Raw genomic sequence first — 25,481 nt, 5'->3', positions numbered from 1 at the left:
CTGATTATCCAAGAATTGAAATCTTAAGGCGAACTTATAGCACGTGTATTTAGAACATCTTTGCAAGTTATATTTTAGCATATACATATATCTGCAACAGCATATAAGAAGAAATCAAGATACACAAGTGCTTTGGAAGCTATTTCTAGAATGCTTTTCTGTATTGTTTGTGACTATTTTCTTTAAAAGCTACTATACAGTGCAAACCATATATGCTACACAATAACTATACAATAACATTACAAATGACTTTAATATAAAGTTTTTAAATAAAAAATAACATAACCACAGCTATGAATACTGCTGGTAAAATAAATTAATTTTTTTGAAAATGGCACCAATAATACACTTTACTAATGGACTGTAATGAAATTACACCTTAAGTCTTCAACTCAGCCATAATGAATTGTCTCCTGATTGCCCAGATGTAATTCAAACAGCTTTTTTTTTTTTTTTTCTTTTCTTTTTTCTGTACTGGGTAGAACAACATACTAAACACTGGTACCAAAAGTGAGTGATGTTTATTTATTTTGTGATTTCATTTGACATGTTCTGCTGCATGTGATGAGCAATAAAACTTCTTGTGAGTTATAAAGTTTGAGAGGTTGTTGAACTGGATGTCACACAGCCGGCAATATTTCCCACTGGTTGGAGCCTGGGTGGAGCCATTCACACCTTTAGCTATACTAGACAACTGGTCCTCTGTGGAGGGAATTCCTGGGGAGACGTTCTCGTTCGTGGCTAATGGGTTCTCCGAGATCCAGGAGGGAGATTTGCGGCTGTCTTCATGCTGAGGATTCTGGGCAATGTTCTCTTGCTGTGGGTTGGCGGCAGGGCGCTCGTCTTGCTTCAGTCCACCATTCACTATGACCATGCCTCGATTTTTGGGCAACAACGGCAGGGAATCTTTCTTCGGCACAGCGCACCCATTGGAAGAAGCCTGGCTTTTGGGAGATTCATTTTCCGCGTTTGTGCTTTGGTCCACGTCAGCGTTATGGATGACAAGAGAACCAGAAATATAATCACTTGGCTTTATTCCATAATAAGGAGAGAGCTGGTCGGCTCCTTTTGCCTTCTTTATTGCTCCAGGGTACAGGCATTGTGGAAGAAACAAATGTTTGTTTTCTTCTTTTGTCGCAATGAGCTGAGCGGCTTCACTGAAGACTTTCAGGCCCTGCAGAGTTGCTAAGTGGGATGAAAATAAGTTTCCGTTGGGGGAAGGCTGCTTCAGATTCCCATTTTTCTCACATTTTATGATGCTTCTTTCATAGCTGACATCGGGGCTGTTTCGTTCGCTTTCTGGATTCGGAAACACTTTGCTGTCGAGCGGAGCCAGGTCGTTACGCTGATGTGCAGTGACCGGGCAGAAATTCTGCTTGTGGGCCAGGTAGTTTTCTACCTTGTTGAAACTGATCTTGCACACAGTGCACTCGTGGTAGTCCAGCAGCCTTTTGGGAGAGGCAGTCGTCCGCTCAGACTGGGATAAACACTTTTTGCTGAGATCTATGGGCACGTCCATCTCTAGGCAGGAAACACTGGAATGAGTAGTGTCACATTTGGAAACCGGAACACACTTGTTAATCGTGAGGGACGTTTCCAAGTGCTTTGAGACAATTCCGGGAAAGATATCACATCTTGGATGGTAGCACTCTCCCAGCCCTTCCGTGGGTTCTTGAGTGGAGGTACAAGGACTGCTGAGGTTGGCTACGTCGAGAAATCGCTGTTGGACGAGCGGAGGCCTTTGCTCCTGTTCAGGAAGACACATCTCATACATCTTCCTGCGCTTGCGCGTACGCATGGTTCTCTGCACGGCAGGCACTTTGTTGGAAGCTGACCTCTTGAGCGGAGGGTCGTGGCGCGTAGCACAGTAATACTGTTTGTGGACCATGTACGTTTCGTGCCGGCTGAAAGTAATGTTGCAAGCTTCACAGGTAGTCTTATTTGGGTCACTTTCCCCATCCACTAAGGGGAGGCTGGGATTTTTCACATCAACAGGTTTTCCATTAATTTTATCGTCATTGCTGTTGGGGGTGGAGAGCTTCTTAGCTTGAATGGAAAAGTCCTTGTCGTGGCCCTTCCCATTTGGTCCAATTAAATCTAAAACAGTGGAGGAATTGATGCAGGGTGTTTGAAGAAGTGGATTCTCAGTGTCAGCAGAATGAACGGCTGGATTGAGAAGGTTTATGGAGGTTTGGCCAGCGTTGGGACTCACGGCCTCAGGCATCTTTTCCGAAACACCAGGGAACTCTGGGGACTTGGCCATCTGCTGCCATCGGCTGCTGCAGTAATGTTTTTTGTGCACTAGATAATTATCCAAATTATTGAACGTTATGTTACACTCAAAACAGGTAGCCCCTTTGGGCATCAAGGGGCTGTAAATGACGGGAGGGTAGCTACTACTTCCGTGCCTCAGTCGCCGATGTACCAGTTCAGACATCTTGGCTAAGATCTCTGAAGCTTGAGGGACCATGGTGATATCTTGGGGAAAAGCAAACTGAGATAGAAAGGGTCCCACGGGGAAAGAAGGCCCAATATTAGGCTGAACTGGTGATGAGGCGAGTCTTGGGCTAGAGGGCTCAGACTTTATTTTCGTGTAAGCAAAGCTTTGTTTATTTGTTGCAGACTGAATTTCGGGTCTCTGGTTAGTGAGAAAGAGCTGAGTCTTTTTCTCACACTTGTCCAGCTCCGTGTCAGAGCTCGCATCTTTAGTCTGCATGGCCTTTTGGCTCTGGGGGAGTTCACTTCTGGTCAGCAAGTCTGTGGCTGGCTGTAAGCTGTCTTCGGTTCCACTTGGAGAGTGTTCCATGTCACTTTCTCTGGGCAGTTTGCTGCCAGGGACATGGAGCTCTTGGTGCTGCAATAACTCCCTCTGAGTCTGGAAGCCGAAGTGGCAGTGATTGCATCGGAAGGCAGCTTGAGTGAGATGGGAGAACAGGTGTTGGTGAAAGTTGATCACAGAATCAGCAGTGTAGCTACAGACGGTGCATTTTAGACTAGCACCAGGGGGGAGGAATTCTTCCATTTTCACTCCTGGAGGAACATACAAAATCAGAATGCTGAGAACCACACATATTGGTTTTCTAATGATATGAACCGTTACTAATGACCTCATGTGTTCAACACAGCAGAAACGAACTGAAATCTTTCAGAATCTTATTTGTGATAGTAACTTTTTTCTTGTGACATCCTTCACCATATATGATGATAATAACAGCCCTTTATGGTTTCCAAAGCACTTTCATGAATATTATTGCATTGTAGTGGGATAGGCATCATTGTTTCAATTTTACACGTTGGGAAACACATGCAAGGAGGCTAAAGGAATTGATTATGGTAATAAAGCTATTCAGTTATGGAGCCATGACTGAACTTCAGATTTTATAATTTCTAATCCAATAACCTTCTTACCACAGCACTATACATTAGGAAGAAGCAGACATTAGTTAGAGTTGATAGTGATAACCTATGTGCAAATCAAATAAATCTTAGTGCATTTAGTGCACCAGATTAGGTCTTTATTCAAAAGAATCCAAATAGAAACCATTTTCTAAAGTAATTAATAACCCACTAATTTATCTTTGGTACAAATTTAGAATTTTATTCATTGGTTTTGCTGAACATGGTTTATCTCTATCCAGGGCTGATATTGGTACCAGTACACTAATGTAATCATTTAGGACCGACATCCATGCTGATTGATCATGGCCTGTTTTTAGTCAGTTATTAAATATTTTGAATATCACCACTGACTGGTGGGTAAGCCTCAATGCAATATTGTGATTTACAAGGAATATGTATTTGGTCATTCTGATGAGTAAAATCTATTTCTCATATATATTTGGTCTTTATCCTTGGTTCCCAGCTCACAGCTTCTAAAACTCTTGGAATTTCCTGTGATAAAAGTGATAAAGGTGTCTTTGTTATGTTATTGAGGTGACTTTTGGAAAGCCCTTACGTTATGGTTGGAAAGCCCTTACCTAAGGATGCGTGGTTGTTAGGAGAAGCAACCTTGTGATTACAGGGGTTGGAACTTTCATTCTTCCCCTCCTCCACTTCTGGGAAGAGGGGCTAGAGATTAAGTTCAATTGCCAATGGCCAATAACTTAATCAATCCTGCCTATGTAATGAAGCCTCCATAAAACCCCCCAAAAAACAGAGTTCAGAGAGCATCCCAGTTGGTAAAAATGTGGAGATTTGGGGAGAGTGGCAGGCTCTGAGAGCACTTGGAAGCACCTTGCCCGTTCCCCAAACCTAGCCCTATGCATCTCATCCATCTGGCTGTTCCTGAGTTATATCCCTTTATAATAAACCAGTATCTGGTGAACAAATGGGTTTCTGAGTTCTGGGAGACACTCTAGCAAAGCAGTCAAACTAAGGGGGTGTCTTGGCGACCTCTGATTTATAGCCGACTGGTCAGAAGGACAAAAGACTAAAGTCTGAATTGGGGTGGCGGTGGGGGAGTCACTCTTGTAGGACTGACCCCTTAATCTGGGGAATTTAATGCTCTCTCTGCATAGTGTCAGAATTGAGTGGAGTTGCATTGCAAGACACTCAGTTGGTGTCTGAAGAATTACTTGGTCGGGGGGACCCCTTCCTCTATGAATTGGAATCAGGATCTGGATACTTTTACTTACTAAGGTCAACTCTTGTTCCCATTTGTTGGCATATGGTTAAATCAGGCTTGGTTCTGCCTCTCTGCCCTCTAGACTTAAATGAGAATTGACTTTTATATTTATAAGATGAAAATATGGCAGAGTGATAGAGATAAAAGGGGACTTCTTTCATTTGTCTCCTTTTCTCCTTGGCTAATCCAATACTCATTTTCCTATTGAGCTGGGAAGATCCCTCTATCTCTATTTTTGTTTTGTGCATGACTTTACACTCACCACGTGAGACAACCAACCTGTTTCTGCTTCCCCTGCTTCATCACCTACATAAAGACAGCTCTTTGTAGGGAGAGGGAAGAGAATAAGTAGAAAGGAAACGGCTTATTTTTATAGGTGCAAAGACAAAAGCTTGCACTGTACTAGAGCACTGGAGGTTGGAGTTAGTTTTTTTAAACTGAGCACCTATTTCCATTTTTAATTATTCAACCCAGGCAAAAACAGCAAAGGAAGTCACCCAGAGGTGACTTAGAAGTTTCATATGCTAGGTGCTGAATAACTATGATTCCCAAACCTTGGTTTGCCCTATCCAAGAATGTTCAAAGAAATACCTAAAATTAATATAATTCTGTACATTTGATTCATTTCAATTGTTTTTAAAATAGAGGAATTAGAATACTATGTATGATACTGACAAGAATTGGGCATACAATTCCAAAATAAATGGGAATAGTTGCCACCTTGCTCTTAAGAGCAGGCTTAAAAAAAAAAACAAAAAAAACTTGTTTTTCAGCCTAATTACTTTAGTTGAGAAAAAACTAGAATGATTTAGCCTGTAAACTGAGCACTGTAAGTCGTTAGAAAAGAATTCAGATCCAAGTCCTTTGAATAGAGTATACTTGTACATGACAAAAGATAATAACCAGCTGGTCCAGCAAGTTTAATTTTGATTTTATAGATGATAGAGATGTACGAATGTACGTATATATGTAGAGAAAGAATAGGGTCTTCTGGAGTAGAAGAAGAAACAAGAGAGGCACTCACCACTGTGTGAGTTCAGGTGCATTTCTAGAGCTCGGGCATTTGAAAAGCTCTTGGTGCATTGTGGGAAGGGGCACATACTGGAAATCTGAGGAGTGCTGTCTTCATTTTCCTCTGACACTGGAGCAGCTTCTCTTTGTCTCCCACTGCAATAGTACATCAAATGGGCTTGCAGATTCCGCTCACTCCGATACCAGATGCCACAGGACTTGCAAGGGAATATATCCTCTGCAGGCAGAAACGCAGGGACACGTTAGCTGCTGCCCACTTGGAGCCAACCATGGGTAAAGCAGCATTTGGTTCAGTTGTTTTCAGAGTCTGCTCCCAGGTTATGAATTAGGCAATCAGACAGTGGCTAGTGCAGTCTTGGGTGTTGTTCCACAGTACAGGACTATTTTTAAAGAAATGTTCCACTTAATGCAATTTACCTTCCCACAGACTCTTTAGAAGGTGGTACTCTAGGAGAATCCCAACATAAAGCAAAAGAGATTAATCCTAAATTGTTTATATTGTATTTATAGTTTAGAAAAATAGGCATTTATAAATAGCAATGTGAATTGGTTTATCTGCTTGATTAAAAGATAACTAAAGTTATCTTTTAATCAAGCAGATAAACCAATTCACATTGCTAAAGTTAGCCTTGATGCCAACACCTGACATCATTGGTCCATTTAATAAATTAATTACAGAGTACCTCCTTAGTGCCAGATCTATGCTGAGTTGGGTGTAAAACAAAATGAGAGCCCAAACAGCTGTTGTTAAGGAGCTTAGGTCTCCTGGGGCTGGTTAACAAGTGGTTAGTTCATTACATTAGAATGTGATGACCACACACAGTGATGGAGGTGTCTGACGGGGGCTTCGGACATGGAAAAGAGACACTAGGCTGGGGAGAGAACTGGAGGGAGGATGAAGTCAGAGAAGGATTTAGAGGGAAGATGATGACATGCCTTAGCTGCGTTGTGAAGGATGAAATTAAGCTAGTCAGGTGGAGAAGAGGATTATGTCCTCCTAATCAAGGGATCAGCTATGGGAGCCTGAGAGAGGGACTGAGTGGAGGCTGGGAGGCTCTTCTGTAATCTCAGGCAAGGGGCTGGGAGAGATGAGGTTGTAGAAGTCAGGGACAGACTACCAAAGGCCCTGTCAGCTTTTTTAAGTTTAGATTTCTGTCTCAATGATTATGGAAAATTACTGAATCATTTCAAGCAATAGACTGACAGAATCAGCTATGATATAATCCTAACAGTGGAGTTGAGTTTTGAAGGTAGTGAATTTGGAAGGAAGACTTACGACTGGTAGGAGACAACTGCAGTAATCTAAGTGAAATATGACAGAATTTAAGTTGTAGCTACTAGTCATGTACTATTTGTTAAGTCATGCTATAATATGTATGATATGTATTTCTCATGTATTCATTCATGGAAAATTTCTCTGTGTTTTCCCCTCATTCATTAATAGGTGAAGAATGTGAGGTTGAGTAACTTGCCATGATCATGCAACTGGGTGAACTGGGTTTGGAAAACCCTGGTGTAAACACTCTTCCATAATGCCTCAATGGAAGGGGGACAGAGAGAAGAAAAGTTATATTGAGGAAGCAGAACTGACTGGAAGTGATGACCACTATTTTGCAATTAGATGTTAGAGCAGAAGGTAAGGTTTCTCCTTGGTGCCTAGACTTCTTGTTAGCATTTCTGTGTTAAGTGATGTTTTCATTCATCTCTACAGGGAATAGAAGACAGACGGATGATGAATTCAGGCTAGGGCACATATAGAGTGACTAAATCTGACACTGTATTGTGCAAACTTGGCACTTTTGTAGTGCCTCTGATCAGAGGGATGGCAGATAACACTGTAAACTGGGATTAATCCAGGCACACTGGGGCATATGGTCACATTAGATATGTGGGAGTGGATATTTCTGTGAGAAAGAGAGAGGAACATTGCAAAGATGGCAAGAGAGGTCTGAAACTCGCCAGAAACAGCTGGACTTGTGATTTATAAACTGTTAATGTATAGTGAGTGGTGGAATACATGATAGTGAAGGAGTTGGCTCAGGAGATCCTGTTGAAGGAGAGAAGGAGAAAATTAAGGACCAAATTCTAGCGAATGAGAAGTAAGGACAGCAGGTACAATACAGAATTTTAAAATACAATTTAATCACAAAATTATATACTACTACTGTTTATTATTTAGCCCCTCCCACCCAAGTTTTAGTTACATTTATACTTTTCAGAGGGCCCAGTGTATAGTAAAGGGTTTATTTTTCAGGATGACTTTAACTGATTAACTAATTTAAGAATGAGAACAAAGCCTGTATGCATCTATGGTGATATATTTGGGATTAATAGTTATCTTGCTATAGAAAGCAAACAGAGTATTCCTTCAAATATAATTAGAATTAACATTCATACACTGGAACGTCACAATAATATAAGATACTCCTAGAATATGTGGTAACAAAATCATTTTGCCTCAGTTTCAAGTTGGGTCCATGTTATTTCAAGTTCCTCACTATCCAAATCAAACTAAAGATTCAGTAAACAAAATAACTACATTTACATTAAGGAAATTCAAAAATTGTAGCTTGGATTGTGTACACTGAATCCACTGGTTGGATGCAGAGTAATTCCAGATACACCCGAGAAGTTCTTCATTCTAAAGGATGCTGTTACAGCAAGAACATAATTACTGTTGAATATATATGTATATATATGTACACGTATATAATATCAAGACATGATTGTAGTCTCTAGACTTCTGCATCATTCAAAGTCTCAGAGATTTTCAAGGACATTTTTGACTCAATGCAATGTTTCACTTGCCACTGGCTTTAGAATCTATTCTCCTCTTAAGATGTACTCACGTTTTCTCACAGAGCTAGACAAAAGCAGAGCAGAGTCCAGAATTCTGATCTTGGGACTCCTAGATCACTGATTTTATTTCAAGAAAATACAAACTAAGTTCAATAGTCCTTTTAACAAACTATAATCACAAAGGTATATTTGCCAGGGCACATTTTAAAATTCTCCATATAAAGTATTCTAAGATTGTAAGTATTTTTCTTTCTCTTCTCTTTATTTTTTTATTTTTTCCATTAGCTGATGTCTTGATTTACCCAGCCTACATTTCCCCTTCATTAGTGTATCTAATCAAATTTGATTTTGTGTCCTTTTTCTTATTTTATGTTTTAACTCTATGGCTGTTAATACCAAAATTATTCTACCATAGGAGCATCAATGAAAGCTGTTGGACCTCTTATAGCTAAATAGTCTTGAATGTTGTTTAGCTTAGAATGTCAGATTTTTCTGTGTGACATTCAGGAATCCAAACTGAAATGAATGAATTTAAGTTATTATTTTTATACTCCCACGAGAAGCGAACACACGCACACACACACACACACACACATTTAAAGTTGGAGAGAATATAAAATAAAATCATAACACTGGAGAAAAAGTCTGTCCCTGGTTGCCTGTCAGTAGACATTATTTTTTTCTCTCCCATAAATACCCATCACCACTACAAAGCTATTGTACCGGGCTGTTGCACTCAGCACTTACTATTGACAATAGCTGTAGGCAAAATAGAAGCCATGGCAGCTTGCTGAGGGAGCAGCTGAATTGAGTCCAGCAGGCGCGCCGGGTACATCCCTTCTGTAAGAGTCATCTGACTGGCAGCTTGTAGCCTTGAGTCAAAATCCACCACAAAGGCAATTAGCTCTTCACCCTCAGAGATGGCCTTCGTAGTCGTGCACCAAAGCTGACCCCCTATTAAGAAGAAAAAAGAAAAAGAATTGACATAGAATGCTCTAGCCTGCTGTACATTGGATTCATGTCAATAGGACCTTCTCATGTTTTTCACATCAGTTTCTACTGGGGTGGAGTGTTTGATCAAGACAACGGCTGTCCTCCTCTTCCCTTTGTTAACCTAAAACAATAAAACTGCCAGTTATTTTACCAGCGACACAAGTTTAATAGCAAGGAACTGCAATTCCGGACAGGCAGCTATGGTCAACCACGTGAAAGTCTGGTGAAACAAAAGAGAGGAAACTTATAGAGAAGGGGAGGTTGGGTGGGGCCATTATAAACAAAAAGCTCATTGGAGGAAATTGAAAGTTCCAAATATAGTGGCTTTTCATTGGCTGAGTTGTTACATTCTCTCATTGGCTGAGCTGCTGTCAGACGAGGAGAAATGCTTTCTTCCTTCAGCTGAGAGGTATTAAGTAGTGTCACTTCCTGATGGAGATGCCAAGTGCATCTCTTCCTGTTGGGATCTATACTGAAGTCAAGTAGTACATGCCAGCTCCCCTTTCTGACTTCCCTACTCCATTTTTGTGCTGTTTCCCTTTATTAATTTTCATACCTGCCTATGTGGAAAATTGTATTCCTTGCATCAAATGAACTGTTCAGTGACCAACAGTAGGAGAAGACTAAGAACCAAGTATAGACATAATCTGTAGAGAGTTTTGTCAACTGTTTGCCTTCCAGCACTTGACTTAATCATTAACCACGTTATTACATGTTATACTGCCTAAGAACAAGCATGGTAGGGATACAACCACAAAATTTATTTCAGGTGAGGCTTTGAAGTTACTCTTTATGTACTCTTTCTGTACCTTATGGAAGTAAGAAGTTATTTCTTTTTCTCTCTTTTCCCCAGATACTGGGGAATATATATATATATATATGTGTGTGTGTGTGTGTGTGTATGTATATATATATATGAATGATACCTAAAACTACAAAGCAAGTAAACAAAGTTCCTAAAATTTAGAAAATTAAAGTGAAATTTCAGTTAGCTTTACTCTCCTTATAAGTCTGCTGCCATTTTTTGGGGGGGGGGGAGGTGGTGGTGAGCACTGAGTGATCTTTACTTATATAATATTTCTTATAATGCAGCTTCTTTATCTCCTTTTACCCTGATTGAACTTCCTGAAAAGGAGATATGCCAAAGAGCCTTTTCAGAAAGGCTTATTTAAATAAAGATTTGTTTAAATGAAAAGAACCCTCTCTTCAAACACTAAGATAGACTCTGGCTTGGTGCTTCAAATGATCACGTGTGGTGCATTAAAAAGAAAATTAACTATGCAAGTACATCTTCTAATGTATTGGAATGCGATAGTGAATGCTCATTTATTTAACATGTTTAGACAGGCAAAGCACTTATATTTCGTTATCTACACTCTCAGGCCTAGATATGTATCCTGTACAGTTATGCCTAAAGTAATATGGCGTACTTGATATGTTATAAAGCTTTTTTTCCTCATTGTGTATATACAGCAAGGCTATATATTGTACTCATTAAGCAAGCAAAAATTGTACCCATTCTGATAAGTAATATTGCTCTGTTTATCTTTCAGCATAACTGCCTTTTCAACTGCACTTCATTTTTTTCCACCCTGAAAGAGATCATAGTTTTTAAACAACTTGTGGTAAAACGCTGGTGGAAAAGATAACAACAGCATATGATAGGGCAGAGTTGCCTGGAAGATTCAGGACATCGTTTTAGAGAAACCTCGGACAGTTAATTAAACCAGCTGATTAAATTTCAAAGGTAAGCAAACAAGACACCATCCGTGACAGTACATGTTTGTGAAAAAATAAAGCTAAAATTACAGACCTCAAATTTACATGAAAGTTTCCAAGGAAAACACAAATATACTAAAAGACTAGAAAACAACCTTTTTTCACTTTCACTTTAATATATCTGAAAGCATACAAGTTCCCCAAAGTTGAAAAACAGATTCACCTTGGCATTGATGACTCGTTTACAAATATAGAAGCTAAGCGGCATCATCGTGGAATCTGATGAGTATTGAAAAGTGCTAAGTGGTGTTATTTCTGCTGGTGACGTTTCTTCCCCCGGAAGGCTTCTGCATTTGGCTGCTCGGCCTTCTCTGATGTGCATACAGATCCAAACTACTTACAGCTGTAGACAAGGTAATCATTTGCACCTTATCTTTGCTCTGGGACACGGTTTATTAAGTGAGTCTGTGTAATAGAGAGGTGGGGAGGGCAGAGGCAGGCACTGCAATTCAGGTTTAGTTTCTCGCCTGCTTTTTTAGAGTCACTGGATTTCAGTGTTGAACTGAATAACTTATATTACTGGTAATAGTTTTCCATTTTTGATAAACTTACATTGTTGGTAAATCCAGCTATGGCTATGTTTTACAAAAGGAAAGTTTTGAATTCTGGTACCCAGGAGAAATCGATATTTTAGAGAAGGTAGCACTCGGCTAATCTTTATCACAGCAGTGAGCTCAACAACAGGATGACCCCGAATACTTGTGCTCAGACTTTGAACCAAAAAGATCCAATCAATAAATAAAATTCACAAAACATTAAGTGCAAATTAAAGTAAGTAAAAAAAGGGCTTCTTTGGTGACACAGTGGTTAAGAATCCGCCTGCCAATGCAGGGGACACGGGTTTGAGCCCTGGTCTGGGAAGATCCCACATGCCATGGAACAACTAAGCCCACATGCCACAACTACTGAGCCTGCGCTCTAGGGCCCGTGACCCACAACTACTGAGCCCATGTGCCACAATTGCTGAAGCCCGCGTGCCTAGAGCCCGTGCTCCGCAACAAGAGAAGCCACTGCAATGAGAAGCCCATGCACCGCAACAGAGTAGCCTCCGCTCTCTGCAACTAGAGAAAGCCCACGCGCAGCAACGAAGACCCAACGCAGCCAAAAATAAATCAATCAATAAATTAATTTTTTAAAATAAATAAATAATAAAGTAAGCAAAAAATGATTTTTCTACATTATTAAGCAGCCTGGCAGTGGTAACACGTATCTGTTTTCAGATGTACTCAGTAATGTTTCATATTTTATCATCTTTATCATTTTATCTCATTTTATAGTTTCAGCAGAGCATATCCTTTTAAAAGGCTGAATTAGACTGAAAATGTACTGTGCAGGTTTGATGAAGAAGCCAATTGTCTTAGGATTTAGTTTTTCAAGTCGTTCATTCATCAGCTATTCATTGAACTCTCCACTGTGTGCCAGGCTGCGTGCTATGGTTTCATGCACAACTTCACATACAACCTGAATGCACACATATAAACAGACAAATTATAATACCACACAGTGGTGCCATCCCCTAGTACTAAAGAAATGTGAGAGGGGTGAGTAACTGAGACTTCTTGGGAGAGTCAGGCAAGCCATCCAATGTGACATTTTTATTGACTCAAGAAGAGTAGAAGTAAAATAGCAGAAGTATGTGTAGGGAGGACCTGGCAGGTACATCATTACTGGCAGAGGAGCATACGTGTGAGTGCAGGATTATGGAAGAGCCTGCCTGGCCCTCGGAGGCCAGCAAACCTGGAGCTTGGGGTCTGAGGGAGAAAGAGGTGGATTATGGGCAGTGGTGTGCCGGAGCCAGCCTGTTCTGGATCACAGGGCAGAGTGTTCCGTTGTCAGGAATTCTGTGTGCTGGTTGATGTCACGTTGGTAACTTGAAATCAGCTATGGTGAGAGTTGTAGAATTTGCTGTCAGAAACTGTCAAGCACTACAAATCAGGGCTTCCTCCCACAGAAAGTTTAGAGCAGGGTGAGAGTTTTGATGTAACATAAAAACAGTTGTGTCTGGCTCATGGTGGAGAGATGGTATATATTTATTTGAGTGAATGAATGATCGGAGCTTCCCCCCCACCCCCTGCCAGAATACAGATCTCAGGGTCTTGAGGAGAGTAAACTGAAGGGGTAGGAAATGTTATCTCGAGGGCTATTAGGAGGCTGTTGTACTAGTTCAGTTGTGAGAAGTGTAAATTGTAGGGGAGAAAAGGGCCAGATTCAAGAGACATAGCTGACAGAGGACTGGGGTGATTTCCTGAGATGGGTAAAAGAAACTCTTGAAAGTGACACAGAGGTTTCTGGTTTGCAAAACCAGCTGATGGTAGTTCCATTAACAAGGCAGTAAAGCTGGTATATTACCAAGCGGTATTATACAGACAATAACGGATAATTGGTATTAATTAGGAATAATTTCTTTGGGCCTGATAGGCTAGGGGGTTTATGTATTTCATCTATTTTCATCCTATCAATCATTCTGTGAGGTGACAGTTTCCTCATTTAAGAGTTGAGGAAATTGAGTCTTGGAGAAGTTAGCTAACGTGCCCAAAGCTATACACATAGAAGAATCACTGGCGGAATCATGATTTAGACTTCTGTCTGTCCAACTCCAAAGCCCAAGTGTGCATGTGTGTTTTATGTATGTGTATGTATATGCATGGGAGTGCTGAATTTGGCTTTGAAAATGTAGAGTCTGAGGTACCTGAGAGGCTTTTTGGTGGGTGTATCCAGGAGGCAGTTGGACCTTGGAGGAGAATAAGGCTGGAGAAAAAAAAATATTTCGGAAGTCATCAACACATTCTAAATCGCTGTGGAAGCTCCTTGCATTGATGTGGTAATGCAGGAAGACTACAGCATGAAAAGAGAAAGAACAAAGATTGAAACTTGGAGAATCTCAACATTTAAGATGTGGGTAGAGGAGATGCAATCATTTGAAGACATAGGAAACATATACTTGGAAAGGTTAGAGGGGAACCAAGAGAATGGTGCCATAAAAGTCAAGGACTGGTTCTTGGAGACAGCTTGGCTGAGTTCTTTTGATGTGAATTTAGAACATACAACTTGAGGGAGTCATTTATAGGGAGAGATATCCCAAGTATTATAACATAGTTTCAAATACTGATTCAAAAAAATTATTCTAAATGTGGCTGCTAGTGAGGATGTAATCCCATCTGGAGGAAGTACACCGGCACCAGACTGCTGGGATGCAAATCTTGGCTCTGCCGCTTGCTAACTGTGTGACTTTGAACTTATCACCTAAGCATTCTATCAGTTTCCTCAGCCTTGAAAATGGGGATGATGATAATAGTATTGAGCTCATGGTATTATCATGAGGATTAAATAAGCAAATATATGTGTGAAAGCTTAAGAACAGCACCTGCCATAGTAAGTGCTATATAACTGTTAACCATTATCCTTTTGGTTTGGTCTGGTTGGGGCTATTTTTCTCATTTCTCACTGCCCTGCTAAGTCGAAGAAAAGAAATCTCACCAGAAAGAAAACATAAACCTACAAATTCAATGAGCACATGTATCTATGCTTCACTGGAGAGAGCTAACTCATTTTGGAAAAATGATTAAGGCTGCATCATTTGTGGATCACATACTGATCTTGACCGGTTAGAAACAGATACAGTTTCTAGCAATCTACATGGGGCTGAGGAGATAGGAGACCCAATTTCTTACCCTACCGTTTTTAGAGCTAGGGTAAACACAGCCAACTCTAATTTACAATTCAATGGAAGGTAGTAGTATTCATCTTGATTAAGAAGCAATCTGAGTGCATGAAAATGATAAATCATGTTGATATTTAGCTTTTTTGGTGTCTTCACTGATTGACCTCATATTCAATGGAAACAAATCACAGGGTATTACATTTGGCTTTAAAATGAGAGCACTACTATCAAAAAAAAAAAAAAAATACAAATCAAAAAACAAACAACCCCCCCAAAACCAAAAACACACAAAGAAAACAAACCCAAAACCCCAAACAAACAAAACCACGAGAAAACAAGGACTGGCAAGGATGTAGAGAAGTTAGAACCCTTGTGCACTGCTGGTGAGAGTATAAAATGGTAGTGTCACTCTGGAAAACAGCATGAAGGTTCCTCAAAAAATTAAACATAGAATTACCTATGATCCAGCAATTCCACTTCTGGATATATCCTCAAAAGAATTGAAAGCAGAGTCTCAAAGAGATATTTGCACACCCATGTTCAGAGCAGCATTATTAAAAACACCTAAAACATGGAAGAAACCCAACTGTCCACTGAGAGAAGGATGGCTAAGCAAAATGTGGTGTATACACACACACACACACACACACACACACACACTGGAATATATATATGTATATATACATACACAATAGAATATATGTGTGTGTGTGTATATATATATATATATAGATAGATAGATAGATAGATAGATATAGATATATAATGGAATATTTTACAGCCTTAAAAAGAAAGGAAATTCTGACAATGCTACCACATAGATGAACTTTGAGGACCCTATTATAAGTGAAATAAGCCAGTCACAAAAAGACAAATACTGTATGATTCCACTTATATGAAGTACTCAGTGTATTCAAAGTCACAGAGACAGAAAGTAGAAAGGTGGTTGCCAGGGGCTAAGGGCAGCGGGGAGTGGGGAGTTATTGTTTAATGGGTATAGAGTTTCAGTTTTGCAAGATGAAAAGAGTTCTGGAGATGGATGGTGGTAATGGTTGCACAATAATGTTAATGTACTTAATGCCACTGAACTGTATACTTAAAAATGGTTAAGATAATACATTTTGTTACATATATATACACACACACACACACACACACACATATATATATATTCACGCACCACAATTAAAAAGTTGGGGGCTTCCCTGGTGGCGCAGTGGTTGAGAATCTGCCTGCCAATGCAGGGGACGCGGGTTCGAGCCCTGGTCTGGGAGGATCCCACATGCCGCGGAGCAACTGGGCCCGTGAGCCACAATTGCTGAGCCTCCGCACCTGGAGCCTGTGCTCCACAACAAGAGAGGCCGCGATAGTGAGAGGCCCGCGCACCGCGATGAGGAGTGGCCCCCACTTGCCACAACTAGAGAAAGCCCTCGCACAGAAACGAAGACCCAACACAGCCATAAATAAATAAATAAATAAATAAATAAATAAGTAAAAAAAAAGAGAGCCAGATCATAAGTTTAAAAAAAAAAAAAAAGTTGGAAAAAAATGAGAGTACTATTTTTTTTCACGAAAAAACATTCACTAGAATATTTGTACAAGTTTTTAGTTATAGCTAAGGACAGGAATATAACTTTTATTAAATGCTTTTCATATGAGATGGATTTAAAAAAAACAGTTGAGGTCTTCTCTCAGTTTTCCTAACGAAGTTACTTTAACAAAGTAATACTTGAAAACTAAGATTTTAGAGGAATGAAGCTGCCGCTGAGATGGAGTTTACTTTCTTTGACCACATTAACTATTTTCATTTGAATGAATGAATTTCTTCGCACAGTAATTCAAGAGCAAATGATCTTTGTCTAAGGGATTATATACTAATAATGAAGCATTGCTGGCACCCCAAATCATTGAAAATTTATTTGTCCTCAGTGGAAAGATGAACTAGAAAGAGTTTGCCTTGTGGGTGAGAAACTTTAGTTCTAGTCCTGACTTGATTATTGGTTACAGTGTGATCTTGGAGAACTGCTTTACCTACATCATATAACCTTAGGCTAGATACCACTAGATTATTATCATCAAGTTGTAAGCAACTGTTTTGCTTCTATGACCAAAGTGCTAATAATAGGAATAACCTCAGATTTATTAAGCACCTACTATCTGCTCTGCACTGACACTGTGCTAAGTGCTTTGCATCCATTATCTTAATATCTCCCAAGAAAGCAGTGAGGTGGTTTTTATTTGTTCCGTTTTACTGTGAGATCATGAAGCTGGAAGTGTACATATACTGTTCAAGATCACACAGCTAGAGTGGACTTGGAGGAAGAGAAGGAGATATGGGAGATGGGATTTGAACAAAGCAGTTTGGCTCTAGATTCTGAATGAAAAACCCGGTGTCCCAAGTCACAGTGCCATCTGATGTTCACTAAGTAACTGCCTTGGTACCTTACCTTGATTACTCAGTTTGAGTAATTAGCACTGCTATCTCTCTGAATCAGAAATGACATGTAGCTGTCCAGTTTTCCCAGCACCACTTATTGAAGAGGCTGTCTTTGCTCCATTGTATATTCTGGCCTCCTTTTTCATAGATTAGGTGACCAGAGGTGCGTGGGTTTATCTCTGGCCTTTCTATCCTGTTCCACTGATCTATATTTCTGTTTTTGTGCCAGTACCATACTGTCTTGATGTCTGTAGCCCTGTAGTATAGTCTGAAGTCAAGAAGCCTAATTCCTCCAGCTCTGTTTTTTTTCTCAAGATTGCTTTTGCTATTCAAGGTCCTTTGTGTTTCCCTGCAAACTGTAAAATTTTTTGTTCTAGTTCTGTGAAAAATGCCATTGATAATTTGATAGGGATTGCATTGAATCTGTAGATTGCTATAATAATTTTTACAATATTGATTCTTCCAATCCAAGAACATGGTATATCTCTCCATCTGTTTGTGTCATCTTTGATTTCTTTCATCAGTATGGTTCACTTTATGAAACAGTGTTAAGAAGATTTACACAGTGATAAGACATAGCTTTAAAATGCATAGCCACAATGTGGAGAATAATGTAAATCTTTGTGGTGTGGAAGTAATGCCAGGTTATCTTCTAACATGACTAATAGCTTACACTTAGAAAGCACTTACTATGTGCCAAGTACTATTCTAAACGTTCCACACCTATTAAATATGGATGTAGCATTTGCCCAAGTTTAGCTGGACACTAAAAGGGCATCACAATTCTTTATAACCATGACTGCACAGTAGATTCACCTGGGACCTTTTTTTTTTAATTAATTAATTTTATTTTTGGCTGTGTTGGGTCTTCGTTGCTGCAAGCGAGCTTTCTGTAGTTGCGGCGAGCAGGCTTCTCATCGCGGTGGCTTCTCTTGTTGCGGAGCACGGACTCTAGGCGTACGGGCTCAGTAGTTGTGGCTTGCAGGCTCTAGAGCACAGGCTCAGTAGTTGTAGTGCACGGGCTTAGTTGCTCCGCGGCATGTGGGATCTTCCCGGACCAGGGCTCGAACCCAGGTTCCCTGCATTGGCAGGCGGATTCTTAACCACTGCGCCACCAGGGAAGCCCACACCTGGGAGCTATTAGCCAACGCTGGTTTCTGGGTCCTACCCCGGATCAATCAAATCAAAATCACTGGGAGTGAAGTTTGGGCTTCACTATTTTTTAGAAGCTCCCCGAAAGGCTTCATATGCCTCTAGAGTTAAGGATCATTGGCATAAGGGTAAACTATCTGTAGTTTGTATAGGGTAGAGAGAGTGAAACTCTATGAACAGAAAGGTCTCTTTTGATAATCAAATATTTCATAGACTTGTTCAAACAATTCAGTAGAGAGATGTCCACTCTGAAACTCAGAAAATGACAACTGAAAATAGCTTTGAATAATATTTGAAGAATGTGGGCATGGTGAGTGAAAAGGTGTAGAAAGGCGGGTAAAGGATGTAATGACTTAGCATCATCCTTCAACTGAATAAACCAGTTAGGAATTTAGTAAATTTGTGAATTGTATTTGGTTTTACAATGTTTAATTCTTTATTATTTTGAAGGTGTGTAACTTATTATTAGAAATGAGCAATAACATTTCAAAAAACTGTGAAAGGTCATATTGTATAAACCAGAGCAAAAAAAAAATCACATTTCTACTGCATGGGCATGAAGTCTTTATCAAATGACATCAGGCACTGAAGCAGCTATCTGATACCTTCCTCAAGTCTACCAAATGGAAAGGTTATTTTAGGATTCTCTCTTTGCCTCTTGCGCTGCAAACACACTCTCCCCAGGCTCCACACCCACACACCACTCCCTTCACACATAAAGGGCAAATACATTCAAGGTTCCATAGAAAGTAATTATTACGAAGACCTTGACATTCTTGAAAAAACATGTACTTGCTGTTCTAAGTAATGTTTATGATCAAAGTTCTTGTACAAACAGATATGGTTCCTAACAGGAAGCTTATAAATTTTTCTCATAATTGCTGTCAAAACTGCAGTGAAGTGTACTACAAGTTTTGATAATAAAGAATAAAGTCACAGTTCAAAGTTGATTATATTTTGGAAATTCACGATCCCCTTACTAGAAGCAGTAGCCTTAAGTATCTCACCATCCTGCCAAATTTTTCACTTGCACTTTTTATTATTTATGAAATCAGTGTCTGTACAGTGTCATGCAGACCTCTGCTGATAAACTCTAATTAAGATTAAGACAAGCCTTTTGGAAAGGATCCCATCATTAGCAAACATGATAAACACAAAAATACTCCCTACTTGTCAACCAGGAGCAATTCAGTAACCTAACAGTATTATCTGTTGCTAGGTTACAGAGCTGACAAAGCTTCAATTATATTGTTCGACCATACCTATAGAGTTCTGTATAAGCAAAATGTATCCAGTATAAAAGCATTTAACTTCGTCCATGCTATCTGCAATTCATGCTTCCTTACAATGGTAAAAATCAGGTTAATAATTACATAGCACGCTGAAAAATCTTCTCCCTGTGTTACATCTATACATGTTTCTTTCTAATTTATCTGTGTGATTGATAGATGCTTGCTTTGTAAAAATAAGGAAATACAAGCAACGTGAAGCTGTAAACCTTGAGCACAACTACATCTGGGCTCATCAAGATACAGACCTAAGCTTAGCATAAAGATATACAGCAAATTGAACCAATTAAATCACATTTAGATTTTGTATTACTCTGCCTCAGTATGTACAAGGATAAGGAGCCTCAAGCGAATAGACAGGGATACCAGTTTGAAAGTTTAAGCTCAAAAAAAAAAAAACAAAAAAAACCAAACCCATACACACTCACCTAACAATACAAAAGGAAATAGGTGGTTTTCAATACTAATTTATTCTAATGGCTTTTCTAAGGATATTTTAAAAGCTGAAGTTAGTAACTTTTACTACACAGCATTAAGTCATTAAGTCTTATTTCTCTTTATTAGACTGGGAACACTAGGGGGAAAAAATCAATGAAAACAGCCTCTAAAAATACAGACATTTGACAGGGGAAAAACAAAGAAAAAAGCCATGTGTGTAAAAAGAGAAAGTCTATGTGAATCAGATCTTTGAGTTTTTTACCATGGGTGATTTTTTTTTGTGATTTTCATGGAAATTTGGAGAAAAGTTAACTACATATAAATGAACAAGCATTTTTAAGTAGCTTTGGCATAAAATGTTATATACTAAATTGTTACAGCGGTTTGATTTCCTAAGATGTACAGTGATATTTCTGCATTAATCTAAAAGCCTATTTCCTTCACTTGTGTAAAATACAAGAAGAAGATGGTCAATTGATCAGAGTTCAATTAATAAAGATTACATATTGGTCTATAGAGTAAACCATGATATCTCTTAGGCACACTGAGGTAAATGAAAGCCGTTCTCTGGGGGAATAAATGGGCTGTTTAACACACACACACACACACACACACACACTCACACTCACACTTATACACACAGACACTGTTGCTGGAGTTGGAGGAAACAAGAATACTTACTTGTTCTGTCATTAACTTCTTTTTTTTTTTTACCTAAATAATTTGAAAATCCAACATCATGCCCACTTATGAAATTTAGTTTCTTCACAACTGGGAAGGGATTGGGCAGAATAATTCCCTAAAAGCTAAATAATTGCCCCATTGCAACATCGCAGGTGTTACTACCTAGATCTCAGGGTGGGGATGTTCACACAGTACATATATCTATATGTAGCCGCATTGTTTAATAGCAATTTTATAATGAATTCCAATCCAATACTGTTGAAATTCTTGACAGTGGAGTAGTGCAAGGAACAGAACTTATAAATTATGTGTGCCCCTTCTTTGCAAACCGCTGTGGAGGTTTCTTTGTGCATTGGCAAATACAGTAGGAATATGAGGTATTGTGTGGATCCTCCTGCACAGCACCTGATAAAAGAATAAAGAGCTGTGACATATTCTTAAAACAATAGAGGAATTAAAGGGAAACAATGGGCCAGCTGCTTCATTAATACAATCAAAAGGGAGCCCAGCACAGAGGAGTCCGGATAATTAAGCACTACTCTTTTAGACCTCCTTTCTAGAATAAAATTTCTTAAAAATGTATTAACTACTTCATAGTTGTTAGATAGATCTCTGCACTTGTTTACTTAGAGTTGATTAATGCTTTTTTTCCGTATGCATCAACATGCCAACTCATAGTTTACAACAGTTTTTGAATAAAATAGAGTGAGAATAATTGATAAAGATCTGCACAATACACAGCAATAAATCAAAAGCATTTTACAAAAGTTCCTTCCTGTTTTTAAATAATCTTTAACATTTTTCATTTGTACTTATAGGCAATGCAGGGCGTTTTGGGGCATTTAACTTTCCCATGCTGGCTTTCCTGACGTCTTTTTATAGAACATCTTAGCAGTTCCTGGGAGAAGGAGGAAAAAAATCAGACTTGACCAGCAACTTCAGAGTGTGCCTTTGGTTTCTGGGCCAAAGAAGAGAATGGATTTAAAAAAAAAAATTCTTTGCCTTTTCCAGTCAAGAGGGATGGACGCATGGCAGAATTACTTGCCGGATGCACTATTCATCCTTCATTAACTTGATTACAGAAAACAAAAAAGCAACTTTTTATGCTCTTTATGTTAAATCACAGTTTACAATTTAAGATATCAAGGCTTTTCATTCTTCATCTCTTCTGTAGGCAGCCTTTCCTCTGATGTCAACAGAACATTTAATTGCTTAAGAACTGGAAAATTGGGAACTGAATACTGTGTGCTGAATGTTGACGTGAGAATAAAACACCACACTCTGCTTTTCTCCCAAATATTTTTAAGTAGGCTTATGCCAACCCAACATTAAAATTACAAACTTTACTGAACCATGTGGTCAGTTTAAATAAGATTTTCTCTATTCTGATGATTTTAGGATCTTAATTGAGAAACTCAGATAGAATTAGAAAGAAGTCAGAGAGATAAATGAATAGACATACTTAACCATATTTCTGAGATTAAGAGAAGAAAGATTTTGCTTTTACACATATGTTACATGTGATTTAAAATTTATCAGCTGGAGTCATATTTCCAAAGACTTTCCTGGATTATGTCAATATTTTAGAGGATATGGAATATCTAATTCCAGCTATGAAACCTGGCTTCTGACTTCAGGAGTTAGTTTCCAATTAGCTTGATAAGTTTTGCTTGCAAAACAGGAAATAAAAACATATAAATTAATAGTAGGTGCAAACAAAAATGACTATTTTAGGAGCTATTATATATGATTATTTATATATATAATATAGTAAATATTTTTATTTTGATTAAGCTCAAAATTTACTTTGTTAGAGTGAAAGTAAATTAGAAAGACATGAATTGTTTATTGGCTTATGATCAAGTGAATCTTTTCAAGGATGTATCTTTGAACATCTCAGGTTTTTAAACTATGTCCTTACGGCAGTGCAAAAAAACGAATAAATATTGATAATGCTTTATTGCAAAAATGCTAAATTGAAAGCACCCTCTTTCGGCAAGTATTTTGTAAACGAGCTTAAGAACATCATCTGTAAATTGTCATTTTAAATATTATATGCTGTATTATTTAGCATAAATTCAACAGATAACATTGGTCTGAGCAGGACTCAGACTAAAGAAACATGAATACCCTCATTAATCCCAAGGAGTTATCTGTGTGACAAACAGGAAATACTATCATCCCATTTTATAGACAAGGAAATCAAAGCCAGCCCGGTTAAACCAGTGCGTTTTCTAAACTCCCCTCCTATCACAGAGGGCCTTCCCAGGCCCAAACCTGTAACCGACCCCCACCAGTTCTTTGGGCTCATGGTGTGTATTCTCCCCACAGAACTTATACATTTTTCTGTAAGAAAAATGTCTCCGCTGAGATACTTTCCTTTCCCGTTTAAGAGGCACGTGAAGCTCCTTTCAGAAAAGTAAACAGTGTGCCCGTGCTCAGTTCCAGATGTCTGCTGAAGTGTAGGTGCAGCAAGTTCTGCCCTGTGAATAAGAAGGCATTCAGCACTGCCTGGAAAATCTGCTGAACTCATGTGTTGAAGGTCATGAAACTCAGGTATCCTATCTAAGGTTTAGGCAAATAGATACGATGCTTTTATGGGATTTCAACAGGAAAACGTTTGCTCACGGAGTCTCTTCAGCATCCGTGGGGTTTGTGCCCTAGTCTAAGGTGGGCTGTGCCCCGGTTTTGCAGGAGCTTGCCATGGTGCCGTGAGGGAGCCCATCAGACTGGCTGGCTGCCTGACCATCATGACTTTAAATGACTAGCCCAGAGGTGCCATTTCACCCCAAAGGCGATCTGTCAAGATTCCGCCTGCTGCTGATAAACTGATTACAAAGCTGCTTAAGACTCTGCTTATAAACAAAAGCATTTATCAACTAATAATTTGCAATAAACTGATGTAACTCCCAGCTGAGCCCCTAACTGTAATTGTCTTTACCATCTGTCTATTAAAACACCATTCTTCATCAGCAATCAGGAGCAGAAGGGAGGAAATCTCCACCAAAATACACAACGTGCAAGTTTATGAATAACCTGAGCGCGTTCCACACTTTCATTATGACTCCTGTGTTGGGTATGCTTAATTTTCATGCTTGCCTAGCCTGGGAATGCTCAGAAATTAGGTGGAGGGGGAAAAGAAGAGCGGAGGGGAAAGAAAATGAAACATTGTGCCTACTGCTTTGCAGAGGAATAAATTATACAAGTTCATCACAGGAGGCTGTTTTTAATTTCTTTCTTTCCTCTTTCCACGGCTCTCTGCAATATCCATCGCAGTTTCCTGATGAAAGCCCCCGAAGCACCAGCCTGGGAGTGAACCTCTCTATTCCTTTTTCAGCTTGTCCATTTCCATTACACTTCTTTGTTTTGCTTTATTTATTTATTTTTTTAATTCCAGGAGGCTCATTACACTTCTCCAGGGAGTCAGTTTAAAAGTATAGACTCCTCTGAAGGGGTGTTGCAGGGCTGACAGGCCCCTGCAAGGCCAGGTAGATGAAGGGGCAGAAGTGCCAAGGAGCTGGCGGGGGGCTCTGCATCTGTGGTCCTCTGTCTGCACCACAGATGGAGGGCTTCCATGATCTAGTGCCACAAGCACTTAGGGATGCTCTGCCTGAAGTCTCCTCCCAGAAGATGGGTTTCCATAACAGTGGGTTTGAATGGTCAAAAACTCCTTGTTCTTAGAAGAAATCCTGTCCCTCAGGTGCTGACCAGATGCATCCATGGAAGGAAGAAACTAGGAAAAGGGGTTAAATTCCTTCACACTGTGTTTTTCTGGAAACCTCTCTCCGAACGGCTAACATCATTCCATGCTTTCTCAAAGTATGGTTACTCTAACTTTCTCTTCAAAAATATATTATTTATTAAAAAAAAACATGGTCTTCAACACACACACAAACTGCCCTCATGTTGATATTTTAAAATTACACACACACATGCACATACACATACACACTATGCTTTTTCATATCCTTTTGCTGCCCAGAGGATGTTCTTTTTTAAAAAATTTTTCCTTTATAGAGAACATGTTATTCCTCCGTAAGAGCTCAATAAGTCTACTGATAGGCTATGTATTATGACGTACAATGACCAATTCCTGTTATTAAGGTTCAAATTCTGGGGATAACAATTTCTGTCAGATTTTCTTATTATAACATAATTTAAAATAATGTTTACATTTTAATTTCATTTTTCTAAGAGCTTTCCTGTAGGTAATTATCTTTCTTTACAATCTACTGTTAAATGTAACAGAACTAATAATTGTTTCCATAGGAATGGTGGAAATGGACACTCATGCACCTGGGTCTCATTGTGCCTGGTCTGGAGACAAAGTTAATGGGGAACAGTGGGTCTACTTCTCTGCATGGGTTATGGAAGACCTGAAATGCAGGCAAAAGTGCATGTTTCTATGTTCCTTGAATTTCAGAGACATCAAGTATCAGAACAAAGATCTGACATAGGTTTTAACACAAAAATCTTCAAAAACACTGTGTGAAGTAGAATTCTTTCTAGAAGTACTATATTTCCTTCTTATCCTATCTTTGAGGCTTTTATCAAGATATTTAGATTCTTTGGTCACAGATTTTTTTTTAAATT

General features: G+C 39.1%; 1 protein-coding gene across 1 annotated transcript in view; it reads right to left on the bottom strand.

Moving 5' to 3' along the window:
* Positions 1-525: 525 nt before the first annotated feature.
* Positions 526-25,481, bottom strand: part of ZFPM2 (zinc finger protein, FOG family member 2) — a 467,855-nt gene continuing 442,899 nt past the window's right edge. The window contains exons 6-8 of the mRNA XM_061171416.1: positions 9,203-9,409; positions 5,649-5,873; positions 526-3,030 (exon numbers count right to left, since the gene is read on the bottom strand). Coding sequence (XP_061027399.1) covers positions 539-3,030; positions 5,649-5,873; positions 9,203-9,409 — 2,924 coding nt within the window. The 3' untranslated portion in view covers positions 526-538. The remainder of the gene's footprint in view (positions 3,031-5,648; positions 5,874-9,202; positions 9,410-25,481) is intronic.

The sequence above is a fragment of the Eubalaena glacialis genome, chromosome 17 (assembly GCF_028564815.1).
Source record: "Eubalaena glacialis isolate mEubGla1 chromosome 17, mEubGla1.1.hap2.+ XY, whole genome shotgun sequence".
Lineage (NCBI taxonomy): Eukaryota > Metazoa > Chordata > Mammalia > Artiodactyla > Balaenidae > Eubalaena > Eubalaena glacialis.
The sequence above is the reverse complement of the archived record's forward strand: the minus strand, read 5'-3'. Positions and strand labels throughout refer to the sequence as shown.